The sequence below is a fragment of the Gigantopelta aegis genome, chromosome 8, assembly GCF_016097555.1.
Source record: "Gigantopelta aegis isolate Gae_Host chromosome 8, Gae_host_genome, whole genome shotgun sequence".
Taxonomy (NCBI): Eukaryota; Metazoa; Mollusca; class Gastropoda; order Neomphalida; family Peltospiridae; genus Gigantopelta; species Gigantopelta aegis.
Genome location: NC_054706.1, coordinates 65,279,285 through 65,294,632, shown reverse-complemented (window position 1 = coordinate 65,294,632; position 15,348 = coordinate 65,279,285). Strand labels below are relative to the sequence as shown.

The 15,348-nt window shown below is 34.7% G+C and overlaps 1 protein-coding gene across 4 annotated transcripts; it reads right to left on the bottom strand.

Moving 5' to 3' along the window:
• Positions 1 to 6,494: 6,494 nt before the first annotated feature.
• On the bottom strand, positions 6,495 to 15,340 carry LOC121380147 (N-acetyltransferase 9-like protein). 4 transcript variants are annotated; one of them, XM_041508935.1, is made up of 9 exons: positions 15,294 to 15,334; positions 14,518 to 14,642; positions 14,264 to 14,364; positions 12,903 to 13,012; positions 11,658 to 11,729; positions 10,183 to 10,263; positions 8,863 to 8,922; positions 8,157 to 8,251; positions 6,495 to 7,219 (listed from the first exon to the last, which is right to left on the bottom strand). In XM_041508935.1, exons 2-9 carry the CDS (start codon positions 14,620 to 14,622, stop codon positions 7,106 to 7,108), a joined length of 738 nt encoding a protein of 245 aa, XP_041364869.1. In that variant the 5' UTR covers positions 14,623 to 14,642; positions 15,294 to 15,334; the 3' UTR covers positions 6,495 to 7,105. The 4 variants fall into 4 exon arrangements, with proteins under 4 accessions (XP_041364869.1, XP_041364870.1, XP_041364872.1 ...); XM_041508936.1 differs by lacking the exon at positions 15,294 to 15,334 and adding an exon at positions 15,089 to 15,133; XM_041508938.1 differs by lacking the exon at positions 14,264 to 14,364 and having other exon boundaries at positions 15,294 to 15,340.
• Positions 15,341 to 15,348: the final 8 nt, after the last annotated feature.

The following is a 15,348-nucleotide window of genomic DNA, read 5'->3' as shown; positions in this document are numbered from 1 at the left end:
TACATTTATGTGCAAAACTCTACCTGTAGGTTTAGAATGTTTTGTGAAATTGGGCCCTGTAACGCATCTGGATACGGTTATAATAGAGTGAAACAAGCATCTGTGACGTTGAAATGAAGAAATAGCCGTAAAAGGTAGACTAATTTAGGTTTAGAATGTTTTGTGAAATTGGGCCCTGTAACGCATCTGGATACGGTTATAATAGAGTGAAACAAGCGTCTGTGACGTTGAAATGAAGAAATAGCTGTAAAAGGTAGACTAATGTAGGTTTAGAATCTTTTGTGAAATTGGGCCCTGTAATGCATCTGGATACGGTTATAATAGAGTGAAACAAGCATCTGTGACGTTGAAATGAAGAAATAGCCGTAAAAGGTAGACTAATGTAGGTTTAGAATGTTTTGTGAAATTGGGCCCTGTAACGCATCTGGATACGGTTATAATAGAGTGAAACAAGCGTCTGTGAAGTTGAAATGAAGAAATAGCCGTAAAAGGTAGACTAATTTAGGTTTAGAATGTTTTGTGAAATTGGGCCCTGTAACGCATCTGGATACGGTTATAATAGAGTGAAACAAGGGTCTGTGACGTTGAAATGAAGAAATAGCAGTAAAAGGTAGACTAATGTAGGTTTAGAATGTTTTGTGAAATTGGGCCCTGTAACGCATCTGGATACGGTTATAATAGAGTGAAACAAGCATCTGTGACGTTGAAATGAAGAAATAGCCGTAAAAGGTAGACTAATGTAGGTTTAGAATGTTTTGTGAAATTGGGCCCTGTAACGCATCTGGATACGGTTATAATAGAGTGAAACAAGCGTCTGTGAAGTTGAAATGAAGAAATAGCAGTAAAAGGTAGACTAATGTAGGTTTAGAATGTTTTGTGAAATTGGGCCCTGTAACGCATCTGGATACGGTTATAATAGAGTGAAACAAGCGTCTGTGAAGTTGAAATGAAGAAATAGCAGTAAAAGGTAGACTAATGTAGGTTTAGAATGTTTTGTGAAATTGGGCCCTGTAACGCATCTGGATACGGTTATAATAGAGTGAAACAAGCGTCTGTGAAGTTGAAATGAAGAAATAGCAGTAAAAGGTAGACTAATGTAGGTTTAGAATGTTTTGTGAAATTGGGCCCTGTAACGCATCTGGATACGGTTATAATAGAGTGAAACAAGCGTCTGTGAAGTTGAAATGAAGAAATAGCAGTAAAAGGTAGACTAATGTAGGTTTAGAATGTTTTGTGAAATTGGGCCCTGTAACGCATCTGGATACGGTTATAATAGAGTGAAACAAGCGTCTGTGAAGTTGAAATGAAGAAATAGCAGTAAAAGGTAGACTAGAGCTTATCTCCTTAACATTTACTCTCAGACATATGTGCAGTTTTCTAAATAAAAAAAATGCATTTTGTGATATTAGACAAACACCAAGATGACCTTAGATAACCATTTAAGATGACCATTTAGATTAGAAATGGATAATCTAAACAATAAAATCTAAGTAATGTATAATTTCAGTTATCAAAAATGGCTCTAATAGTAAAAGATATGCAATAGTGTTTAAAAACTAGGGTCTGTCACTTTAAAAGCATTATCTTATTTATAGGAACAAAAAACAAACACCACCCAAAAAACCCCAACAAATCTCATTATAAAAGATTGTTTGCCCAATTTTGTTTCAGTCAGCGCAAAAAAATAAATATCATAAAGATGAACTAAGTACAAAAATATAATTTTTAAGCTGCCAAAAATTAAAATATTTTATAACACCCGTTAACTGACCTATAATAGCTATATTTTATGAATTGTCACAAATGTTTGGATATAGACTCTGGAAAATGTTGGCCGATAGCAGTTAAAATGACATTTTATTGATGGTTTGAAGGCACCATCTGTAAACTCTTGTGTCAAATCACTGATAATAATACATGTTTCAAGCATTGAATTCAGGAATTTTATTTTAGGATTCCGCCAGAATCATAAACATGATTAATATAGATATTTTGGGATTCCGTCTAATAATTTTATGCTTCCAACCCAAAATCTGAGATTCGCAGAAGCACAGAATTGTGGTACATTTGCAGCCTGATGTTTGCATTTTTCACTTTTTGAAAATCATGCTGTTTTATATTTGGCATGTAGTAGGTCTCGCTGGATTGGTGTTGGACTCACTTTATAATATATATATATATATATTCAAGCAGAGTGTGCTTAAGGCAATTTAATTTTTCACTCCAAAATTATGCACTGCATATATATAATATGATCTTAAAACACTATGTTGTTATAAAACATCACTAAGAACCTCCAAATTACTAGATTCTGCAATAGACACATTACTAATAAAACTTATTTTAATCCAGGATTTTATATTATACATGTAGCTTGTGCATCTTTTTATGACCAAGACAACATTCCTAATTAACAAATATGTAAACAGAAATGAGGACCATAGATATACAGACCATGACTATGTTATGTACTCCATATTGTGGATTGTCATTCACTTTAAAGGGGCTATCTCAAAACGGCATAATATTTTTTCGTTCCAACTATATTTAATAATTTTTGTTTTGAAATCTAAACATTATGCCTTGAACTGCAGTGTATGTGCCCATAACAGGGCTCACCATGGAAAGAATTTTGTTTTAGCCAATTTCCACAAAGATATTTCTTTAAAAATTATTCAAAAGTGGTAAATTTTAAGAAAATTTTATCAGCCAAATACTAAATGTTGTAGCCACTTTGCATAAAAATGAGCAAATGATTACATTGGCAATGGACTGGGTGAGCCCTGCATAAAACTTAGTTAATTTAAAAAACAAATTACTGGTATAAGAAAATCCACAGAAGACAATCGACAGTTAAAGCACCTGATTTCACATGGACAGCTGCCTTGCTTACAGTTGAGATGATTGCTTAGTAATATTATGCTAGGCAGACATTATCGTTCTTATGTTTGCAGATTTTACTGAACTCATGTTAACAACCTATGTACTTACTATCAGGTATCAGTGTCTATGGAATCACCGATCAATTCACATTTGATAAAATGTGACAAGATGAATGAAGATAGTTTTCTCTATTTAAGGAGTGTCTGTTATTTCTTTTACATTCATCGGGGTATGAACAAAAAAAAATCATCTGCAAACTGTGTGAATCAGCAAAGCCGTTCTCACAAAAGTTTGTGGATGATTTTTAAAAGAAATAACAGACAATACTTAAATTTGAATCATACTTGCTAATCATAACACTAAAACTTCATACTTTATTTTTAATTATTTTTGGTCCATAAACAATAACGCTCAATAAGACACATGCCCATATAAAATGACGTCATCAGATATGACGTTCCCGACGACTTAATTTTCACGTTCATCGAGAATTGAATAAACTACCATTGCTACGTATGCACCAGTGGGATGATGTTATACTGTAATGAATGTAACGGAAATTTAATTGTACTCTACTATTAGCAAATTTATTTTGGTGGAACCTCCTGCCAGCACATTTCAAACGTACAGTTGAATCCTGTTGGCTCGAACCCAGGTGGTGCTCGAGAAAGTGTTTGACCCATTGGGTAGTTCAACCTGACCATTTGGTCAACAATGTGTAAGTGGAACTTGGGACTTTGTTTTAGGTTCGAGCGTTGCGGTATATTTGACCCAACGAGATTCTACTGTATATTGTTAAGTTACATGTACCCGGTATGTACATGTATGTGGGATTGATTTTGTAATTATTTAATTTATTTGTTACAAATACATATAAAAGTAGCAAAATAAGGCACTTGAAACTGAGATAGCCCCTTTAATATCTTAAAATTGAGGAAATAATTGCAAGCATGTATGACATTTCATCTGCATTACAACTAATAGTTTTGATTACATAATAATTGCTTAAATTAATGGTACAGATGAAAGAAAATGGACAAACTATGTTGCACTGAACAATGTGTAATATATTACTGTCTCTTGGAACAGTCAATATTTAGTCCAAGTGCGATTTTCCAAATGAAGCCACGATTTTACTTCAGTTTGGAGGGGATAAAATATAAATTTTGCATGTCAAAATGTCTTATTTCATCTTGGAGAGAAGGAATAACAAAATATGGTTTTGAAGTTTAAATTGATATTTTTATTTTATTTGCAGTGAATACGGTATACATATCCCAAAGTCTTTATATTTTTTTTTAATACATTTATAAAAGAAATATCTTTTTTATGCCACCTAGTTTTTGAATAACCATCCTGAGGTTTGAAATGAAATTTAGACTTAGTTAAAATGTAATCAGTTGTAAATGGTATTTGAGTTACAAATAATGCAAGGTTCACCAGAATAAGGTGTAGTATCGAGCATTATGACTGTGAAAAATGGCAAAACTTTTCAAAACCACACTGCCCAACGTTTATACCATTATTAGACCCGCTTTCCAGTTTATCAATATAATCCATACACATTACATTTACCATATACATGGTTGAATGATTATTGAGTTTTTTGCATGTTTTATAGTCATTTGTGAAAATGTAGATATGGAAATGCACATTTCCACATGTGGAAAAGGGTACAGAAAATCGCGCATGGAATCGCATTACAGAAAAGCAGGCTTTACTTAGGTGAAAGTTTTTTTGGTTTTACAATATGTTATTTTATGTGCTACTTTTGTACTAGGCAGAAAATTTATTATTTTGTATAAATTCCTAGGTTGTTTAGTATTAACCACTAGTATCTATGTTGGAATTTTCAATTTACTGTGTATTAGTCTTTGATATTTATCTATGCATATTTTTGAATGTATATGCTTTTGCATGCTTGTGAATTCATTTCATGTATATATGTGTTGTCTATTTTGTAATTTGTTATATTTGCAAGGTGTTTTAACATTTCAGATAAACATGAAATTTAATTTATGGTATTTGTTGTTTTTATTATGCAAGGCTGCCCGATGGCTAAATCACTTATATCAATTTAAAATTGATTCAGTTCCTTGTACGTAACAGCGCTTTTAAGAGAAGTGAAACAGTTTCAGCTAAAATTAACTACTTTTAACACCAATTTAGCAAAAACTCATTAGATGTATGCATGTGCAATCTCCATTTGCTTGCATAGAGTTTTGATTAGTGAGTAACTGGTGTAATAACTTGTTATGGAATTACATGAAAGTGATTAAAGTGTGAATGGTGTAAAACAAGATGAAAATTAAATGGATTACCATCATTCACATGGAATTTGATTTGAAAGTAATTTGGGGAATTCTGTTTGGAATTGCTTTCATTAGTTGAAAGAAAGAAAATTTTCCTAATAACATCTCAGCATTTGTTTAATCTGATTATTCAGCATCATAAAGGGTAAATATGGGGTGGGATGTAGCCCAGTGGTAAAGGGCTAGGATCGATCCCCATTGGTGGGCCCGTTGGGCTATTTTTCGTTCCAGCCATATATATACAACCGTTATATCAAAGGCCGAGGTATGTGCTATTCTGTGGAATGGTGCATATAAAAGATACCTTGATACTAATATAATGAAAAAATGTAGCAGGTTTCCTCTAAGAATAGATGTTAAAATTACCATATGATTGACATCAAACCGCCGATGAATAATAAATCACTGCTTGAATGGTGTCATTAAAATGTGAACTTTGGTCTAGACTGATAATAAACCCGATGGAGTCACATCAGTTACACCTGATAAACCTCAAAAAGCCTTTACATGCACTCCTACAGATAAATGTTTGAAATACAAGATATCAATTGTAGAGAACTGGTTGGTATGACAAATAATCCAACGGGTTCAACAGAATCGAGATTGCTTCTATATCCGGTAAGAGCTTTAACCATTCTGGAGACATCCCTGTCCATGTTATTATATTTTATTCCATAATCAGAATATACATATATATCATTTTCTTACTGGTCAAAAAATAATCGCATGTCCTTCCATAAATAGTGATATTGCCCATGGAATGAAAACGAAGTAATAAGAAACAAAATTTCATTAATTAATGGGCAACAATACAAAGTTGGCCTTAATCAGTATCGGTTTCCTGGATCCATTAAACCTGATCTGGCCCTTGCAAGTGGTCAGAAATTGGTAAGAACAGTACAAGCATCAGAAAAAGTAAGTTTTATTGTCCTCTGTGAAATCCTAGGATACCAATGAAATAAAACGATTGAGAACAAGAACAGTGGCATGAGCACTCAAGCCTTTATTCACCACTGTTGCAAAATAGTCTTTGTCAAAACACTGTATGCATCTTGTATAACAGACATCGGTGTTTCTGCCAGAAAGAAATTTTTGGGTATGGCGCTATGGAATTGAATGCAACCACAGTCAACAGGAGGTATGAGGGCCTCCCCCAGAAAGAAAATGGGTTAATGATGAGAGTAATTAATTTTGTCAAAAAGTTAACTTAAAAAAGAAAAATCTACAAAAATATTTGGGGATGGCATCATACCCATTTTACCATCTGGCCTAAACCTTCTTACATACATGTACTTTTCGCAGATTACTGCACATTAATAATAAGAGTAATTAATTTTGTCAAAAGATTAACTTTTAAAAATAAATCTGCCAAAAAATCTGGATATGGCACCATACCCATTTTACCCTCTGGCAGAAACCCTGGACATGGAATGCATCTAGTCATGGATGTTCATGTTCATTCAACCGTGGATCATGTAGGATCATACAATGTTCTGCCATTTACTCTGGCAGACTGGCTTGCTAACATTTTATATTCTTAGATGTTTTCACCGATTGCTGTCTTATAAATTCATGAAAAGCTTAGCAATGTCCTAAGCCTGATTTTGTTAAATATTATAAATGGGGGGGGGGGGGGGGGGGGGGGGCCTGATGTTGGCCTATTATGTCTTTCAGTCATGAAACTGGAACCACTTCCTTTTACCTTTTGACAAGGATTCATGACATTATGCATCACATAATACAACCCTTGGATTGAACATGGTCGGTAACTGGTTGCCACAGTTCAACTCTGACTCAGAATTGTTTTTGGTGCCTACAATTCTGGTTTCTACCATTTATCTTTGATTGATGGCTAATAGACTGACGGCTGACATTGTTTATGAACCATGAAGCTGATATTTCAGTTACTGTCATCCCTTCATCTCAATCTTGAAATGTGGGGTGTCGTCTTCAATCATAACTCGTACACCATCCATGATGTTCAATTCCAGTGTCACCTCTTGGAAAATATCACTCCTTGAAACCTGAATATAAATTCAAAACATAACAGTGAAATCCCTCTAAACTGGACACCCATGGCACCAAGTAAAAAGTCTGGGTTAAAGGGGAATTTGATCTGGAGAGGTTGTGTTTTGTACTGATATTTAAAAAAGGACTGGAAAATATTCAGTTTTGAGTAAATTCCAGTTTACAAAGTTTCTTGTTTTGAGAGGTTTCACAAAAAAAAAATTAATATCACTTTTTCAACATTAATTTAAAATGTCTATTGGTGAAATATTTACATTTTAAAACATCTGTTCTATATATTAGGTTTCACTACACAGATCACATTCGGGTGAGAGTTCATTTATCACGGTCCACTATAGTTCCTAATTGTGACACATGTTATGGTTTACATATTCACTTCTAGGAAATGGTGAAGAAGTAAAACAATATGTTTGTGTAAGGTTAAGCCTTCTGGCTGTATTTTGCCCAGGCTATTTTGTAATATTGTGCATTGACCTTTTGGGACACGAGTGTATAGCATAAGAGACAGCTGGGGTGAATCGGTTAATGAACCACCTGTTCGGACCAGTATTACAGCCAGATGCGGTCATATAGCAAAAAACTGAGACGGAAATGTTCTCAATTTTGGAGTGAAAATAAATGCTTATATAATGTATGTTTGCAATGGTGTATGTTGTTAGTGCCAATGAGAACCCGTTCTATTGGCAATCTTCATTTGAAGTTGGGCAATTTTACATGGGTTTCAATGGCTGATCACATCTGTGTAGGGAGACCGTAAAGAAAACATGTAGTCATAAGATATGTATATATTTGTGTATCATGTAATGCAATGAAATGGAATGCAGAAAAGTGGCTTAATTTTTTTAAACATCATTTTTATAAATGTATATAACTAGTGGATAAAGGGCAATATTATAATAGAATATAGTTCTGCAGAATCCACAAATCTCCAACCTCTGTAAAACCAAGCTTCATGAACATGCAGATACTTGGTTTGTTGTCATATCCTATCTTGGCTGTTATCCGGTCCAAGTGCAGTACTTCAACACCTTCAAATGTTTATAAAATAAATACTTTACATTAACTTGAATAATAACATTCAAATACTGATTAATTAAATATCAAAGTTACTCTTACAACATACTGTGGCACATCTAGTGGAAATGTACAAGTCTTTGCTTAAAACATCATAATTAATGTTTTCTTAGTTCTAATGTTTAAAAATGTGTTTTAATGTTCGGTTCTTCAAATGACCACAAACACAAAAACATTTCAGACAAGATTTGAACATATTGGATTAGGGACTGCTGGATACTTTTTATTGAGGACTATGTACCCCAAAACAAAAGCAACACTTTATCCACATTCATTTTGGACTGATGAAACAACATTAAATGGTAGAAGCACTAAAATATTCATTGTTCACATAAGAGGAAAGGGATAGATGGATTATATTTAATTTTATGGGTTTAGCTGTTACAAGGAAAAATTCTAGACCAGCCCTTAAATTGAGAATATTTTCTTTACTTTGTTCAAACTTATGCATATAAAATCCCAGTAAAGTTCCACTTCCCAACAACACAAGTTAAAAAAATTGCTATTCACTTTACAATATTAAAAACAAGAATAATATATGCTAAAGATCAAACAAGTTGTTTACCATATCTCATCATTGAGAGTAATGCTTCTTTTCCCAAGCCTTTACCCCGATATGTCTCTTCTGAAATGAAAGTGTATCAAATTGTAAAATATTACATTCAAACTATATTTAAAAATAAATTTAAAAGACTCCCACATTCCACATGCACAATGCAGGCATCTTCATGAGTAAGTGGAAATATTTTATACAGGCATTCTAGAAATTTTTTCACTGGCCACAGGTTCAGTGGATTTGATTACAGTTGAGATTAATTAATCCGCTGTTTCACATTGTTGTCATGGTTGAATTTATATTAACCGGAACAAATATAGCGACAAATCGAAAGTAGCAATTTGTTTGGATTGTATGTTCTGTTTTTTTTGTTTTTTTTTGTTTTTTTTGTTTTTTTTTTTAATGAATTTTTTCTGTCTTTTTTATTACTTGCCATCGGGAACAGGTAAACACATTTTTTTGGTGGCCCGAGTGGAAAAATCACTGACCTCGGGCATTGGGCCACCGTATTCTAGAAGGCCTGTTTTATATAAGAGCTTGCTAGTAATTCTACTTAAATGAAATGATTAATTAAATAAATAACTTGATACTATATAATATTGACATGTAGTAAATGTGAAATTCCACTGCAAAATCATATCAACACTGTTAACAACTTGTTTATTTGAAGTCAAATTTGGATCAAACCAGCCATTTCGTCAGAAAATATTGTGAGATAATGTGGATAAGGGAGGTAACTTTCCTCAATCCCATTCTGGAACAAGAGGCAGTTTTAGATCTCATTACCGGCTTCGGTGGTGTCGTGGTTAAGCCATTGGACATAAGGCTGGTAGGTACAGGGTTCGCAGCCTGGTACTGGCTCCTACCCAGAGCAAGTTTTAATGACTCAATAGGTAGGTGTAAGACCACTACACCCTCTTCTCTCTCACTAACCACTAAACCAGTCCTGGACAGACAGCCCAGATTGCTGAGGTGTGTGTCCAGGACAGTGTGCTTGAACATTAATTGAATATAAGACGAAACTATGTTGAAATTGAATGAAAATCTCATTGTCAATATCAACAAGGTAGTTAACTTGCCTGTACAAATTTGTCTCAACTGATTTGGAAGGAAATGTTTTATTTAATGACACTCAACACATTTTATTTACGGTTATATGGCGTTGGAAAAAAACTGATTTGGAATTCAAATGCTCTGAAATTTGAGGCAACTTTTGTATTGCATTATTTATATGTCGGGTTTCCTCTCTAAAAGTATACGTCAAAATTGATGATTGATAAATGAATGTGTTCTAGTGGTGTCGTTAAAACAAACTGTAACTTTTATCACCTGCAATCATGATTTCAATCTCAGCGTTTTTTCTGTTTGACACATCATTCAGGAACAAATTCACGTCTCCGATCATTGAATCTAAAATATCAAAGGTTAAAGGCTGATTTTTATCATTCAAGTAGTAAGAAGAAAATTGTTAAACCCTAAATATGTCATAATGAACACTTAAATAAATAGGGATGGTACATCACTTGCCTGAGCTCAGACATAATGAATCAGAAGATTGACCGCCCTCATAAGACTAAATGTTTTCCCATTACAACCAGTGCTCTATTATGGGGCTATGATATGCACAACAAACGGCGCTACTTAAGACTAAGACTAGTTCAACCCTTGCAATTAAGAAAATGACCATAGCAAAAAAACATGCCTTCAAAAAAAAATTCTCAAAAAAGGTGCCGTGGAGAATGAAAACCTTCACGGCAATCTCCACGCTGCAATGCCGATTGCCGTGGACAACGGCAAGGGTTGTTAGTTCAACAAAAAAATTTAAGCTCTCCTTACCAAATGACTTTATATGGAATTAATATGGTACTATCTTAAATAGCTCCCTATAATCTATGCCATGGGAGCAATTAATCTTTCTCCTGAATGTTTATCAAGTTGAAATTGGGCACTATGCTGTCTACAGGAAAAAAAGTTTGTTTGGTTTAACGACACCACTGCATTGATTAATTAATCATCAGCTATTGGATGTCAAACATTTGGTTATTCTGACTCATAGTCATCAGAGGAGACCCGCTACATTTTCCTAATGCAGCAAGGGATCTTTCATATGCATTTTCTCACAGACAGGAAGGCACATACCACAGCCTCTGTCCAGTTGTGGTACACTGGTTCATGTCATAGGGTTTTACGTGCACATTCAGAACAAGCTGTTGTAGCGCACGCCTGTCGTGGGCACAAGAGCCGGCCTTGGCCGGCTCCTCCGTCCATGACAGGATACACTGGTTCTATAGGAAAGTGCTTATATAGTGGCAGTGCGTTCCTCTATCTCTATTGACAAAGTGTCGCTATACAGCACACCAAATAGCTGCACATTAAAATGTGTTCAAGTGGCATGAAACACATATTCTGTTCCTTTTTTTAAATAAGTGTTTGTTGAAATAAAATTTCAGTGGCCATTTCAAGACAAACAAGGTAAGGTTTAAAATTTGTGGTTTAGTCCTAATATGAAAGTCGGAAGAAATTATATCATTTACTGCTATGAGGTTATTTTCAGATCACTTAATACCCCCCCCCCCCCCCCCCCAAAAAAAAACCCACCCCAACAACCCCACCATATTAATCAGAACATAAGATTTCACAAATTATTAGAATGTCACATTTCAAACAGATGGTTACCTAAACACAATTCTCATATATACCTGACATTGCTAACGATGTTAAACAAATATGAAAATGTTTCAACTCATTAAAGGTTTTACCTTCAGAAATATTAGTCAGCATAAATTAATAAAATATTAACTAACCTATTTCATTATCCTCTTGTTTCTTTTGTCCATTTTTATACTTTAGTAAATCCAACACAATGAAGGTGCACTCTGGAAAAAAGTTTACATACTATTAAATTGAAGGAGAGTATACATGTCTGTTTGGTGTCTAATATACTGAACATAAAATTAATTTCGTAAATACATGTACTGTCAAAATGGGCCTAAAATATTCATAAGATATATGTAACCGACTCTAAAACTAATGGGATTCATACGGAATAATTTTAAATTATTTTTTCAAAAACTAATCAATATTTGCATTTCTTTTGTTGTTCAGTCCACAGTGAAACCTGTCGAAACCGGATCATGGTGGGGACCTAATATTTATCCGATTAAGACAAAAAAGAAGAAGAAAGAAATGTTTTATTTAACGACGCACTCAACACATTTTATTTATGGTTATATGGTGTCAGACATATGGTTACGGACCACACAGATATTGAGAGAGGAATCCCGCTGTCGCCACTTCATGGGCTACTCTTTTCGATTAGCAGCAAGGGATCTTTTTATATGCACCATCCCACAGACAGGGTAGTACATACCACGGCCTTTGATATACCAGTTGTAGTGCACTGGCTGGAACGAGAAATAGCCCAATGGGCCCACAGACGGGGATCGATCCCACACCGACCGTGCATCGAGTGAGTGCTGTACCACTGGGCTACGTCTCGCACTACCCGATTAAGACAAAATCTGGTGTTTAGTGTCACATTTTAAAACTGAAAATTCGGGACAACAAAACTTTTCCAGTTTTGACAGGATTCTGGTTTGTTCACGGTCTGGTTTAGACAGGTTTCACTGTATATCTAGTTAATGCAACACGGCCAAGACAGGAAATGGCTCAATGGGTCCACCACGGAGAACTGAACCAACAACCTATTGCATCTCAACCAAGTGCTCTATCACTGAGCTATATCCACCCCTCCCCTTATCCCTGCAACCAAGGCATGCCATAAAAATAAATATAATATATTCTAATATGGTTTGAAACTTTATTTCAATTTATCATCAGAAACTCTATAACTCTACCCACCCCAAGAACCGTAGCTAAAGTGGCCCGAATATGTGGTCCCCCAAACCATTGAAAGTTGAATATATTACCGCCTCTATCCCCAATTTGTGACACCATCCGACACCTATTCTGTATTAACTCTGTTGGATGATACTTCTGACATCACCACTGAATGACTAGCTATAAGCAGAGCATCACTCAACACGTACTGTCTTCATCCTCTTGCCACTTCTTCTGCATGTCGTATTCCTCCTCCAGTGAGAGAGGCTCTGAGGCCGTCAGTGTCTGTAGTTCTTCCGACTGCATCCACTTGTGATATCTAAAATACGTGCTGGTACATCATTACAATATAACTGTGCTACAACATGTCACTTAACAAGTCTAAAATTAATGACCAAACCATTAATACTTTCAAAATCACTTTTTCCCATACAGGTAACATTTTATTTTTGAAAAGTGGCAGATGGTGAACAGTTGAAAATTGAGTAGCAACTGCTATTTGCCGGTAATGATTTAGAACTGGGTAGCGATCTTTGAAATTAGTGTAGTCAGGGTTTTTGCCAGAAGGTACGAAGGTTAAATTACGTACCCTAAAATCTTGGTAATTGATGGACACCTTTTTATAATTTTTAGAAAGATTATAGTAAGAGAACGGCTGTTTAAAATTTGTCCAAGTACATGAAATGTATTGTCCAATTTCAAAAGATTTGAAACCCATAACCACCTAATGGGGCACTTATGATCAGGTTTATTTTTATTACATACCCTCAACTTATTTTCTGGCAAACAGCCTGGTAGTGAATCATGTCACGATACCGAATAAAATGTTCCCTGCCATATGTATTTTATTTAAATAAAAAGTTTTGTTTTATAGGTGATAGGCAGGCCTATATACACAAGAAAAACAATTGCCCTCAAGTCCCAAACCTTGTGACTAATTCTGAAACACCTCTTGTCGTGTAGATTATAACCAACTGCAGGTATATTTTTTCTATCAGAAATCATATTACCGTAAAGTCACTCATTCTTGAGTTTATGTCAAATCTCAAATGACTCGCCTTGATCGATAATCCATATGACCATTACCATTTCCAGGGTTTCTGCCAGATGGTAAAATGGTTATGGTGCCGTACCCAAAATGTTTTGCTGATTTTGTTTTTTAAGTTAACCTTTTGACAAAATTAATTATTCTTATTAGTGTATGATTTTCTTAACCCTAACCCTAACCCTAAACTTAATCCATTTTCTTTCTGGGGGAAGCCCCCATATCCCCTGTTGACTGTGGTTGCATTCAATTCCATAACACCATACCCAAAAAAGTCTTTCTGGCAAAAACGCTGCAATTTCAAACCTGATTTGTCCTTTTGTTCCATTTTTAAAAGTAAAGATAACCTTTCTGAAAATCTAACAAAGCAGTTGAGATTGCGATTTTAGCAATATTTAACAAATATAGGTTAAGAGAAACAAGCATTCTGAAAGTATCAAGCCTAACAACAAAATTTATCTCATGAAAGTCAAACTTGATATGTAACTACATTAAAAAGTTATACAACAAATTTAAGCTCCATACCTTAAATTTGCACCAAAAAAAAAAAGGTCTGGAAAACTATATATGTAAAACAGACAGCCAGCCCAGATAGTTGAGGTGGTGCCCAGGACAGCATGTTTGAACTGCAATTGGATATAAGCACGGGAATAAGATGAACTGAAATGAATGACGAACGGGTAGATAGACACACAGAGAAAAAAACAATAATCCCCACAAGTTGGACTGGATTAATAAAACAGCACTTTAAAAAAATTAAAATACCAATTTATACTTACTTCAACACATGGTGTCGTTTGTATGGCACTAGTAGGACTTTGGATCCCAAAACAAAAGAATCCTTGTTGACTTTCATCTCTGAATCGGTCAGTCTTTGTCATCATACATGTTGTATTTCCACCATCTAACCAAAAAATAAAAAAATAAAAAATAAATAAATAAAAATAACAGTTTCTTGGAGATTGAGGCAACAACTGGTTTTAAATCTGACCCATACTACATATTTTGGCAATATGATATATCAGTAAGTAATTTAATTTATTTAAAGATGAAAAAGGGTGGGTTAATGGTTCAGCTCATTGGATAAGCACTCGCCCGATACGCAGTCCATATGATTCTAAGATAGTGCATGGGGCACGTTATGTCAATACTTTTCTTAACCACACATTCTACGTCCCTTAGGACTAGGCCCTAATTCTAAGATTGATCACTGTCCTTGGTCCATTGCCATTGGCCATGATTGGGCCATTTCTCGTTCCAGCCAGTGCATTTGGTAATTTTGACATATAGTCTTAGAGGAAACCCGATACAATTTACCATTGGTAGCAAGGGATCTTTTTTTTAATATACCATCAAACAGACAGGTTAGCACACACCACGACCTTTGATATACCAGTCGTGGTGCACTGTTTGAATCGAGAAATAGTCCAATGGGTCTATCTAATGCTGCATATATTTGTGTATTTAGGTGGAAAATAACAATAAGACTCTTTAATTTACAACACCAAGAAAAAAAGATGGTGAGAGTAAAAACTTTAAAATTTTGAAAACGTACAAATAAAACACAACCGTACTGGGAATGCAAAAATGTGTACATCAGTACAATTAAA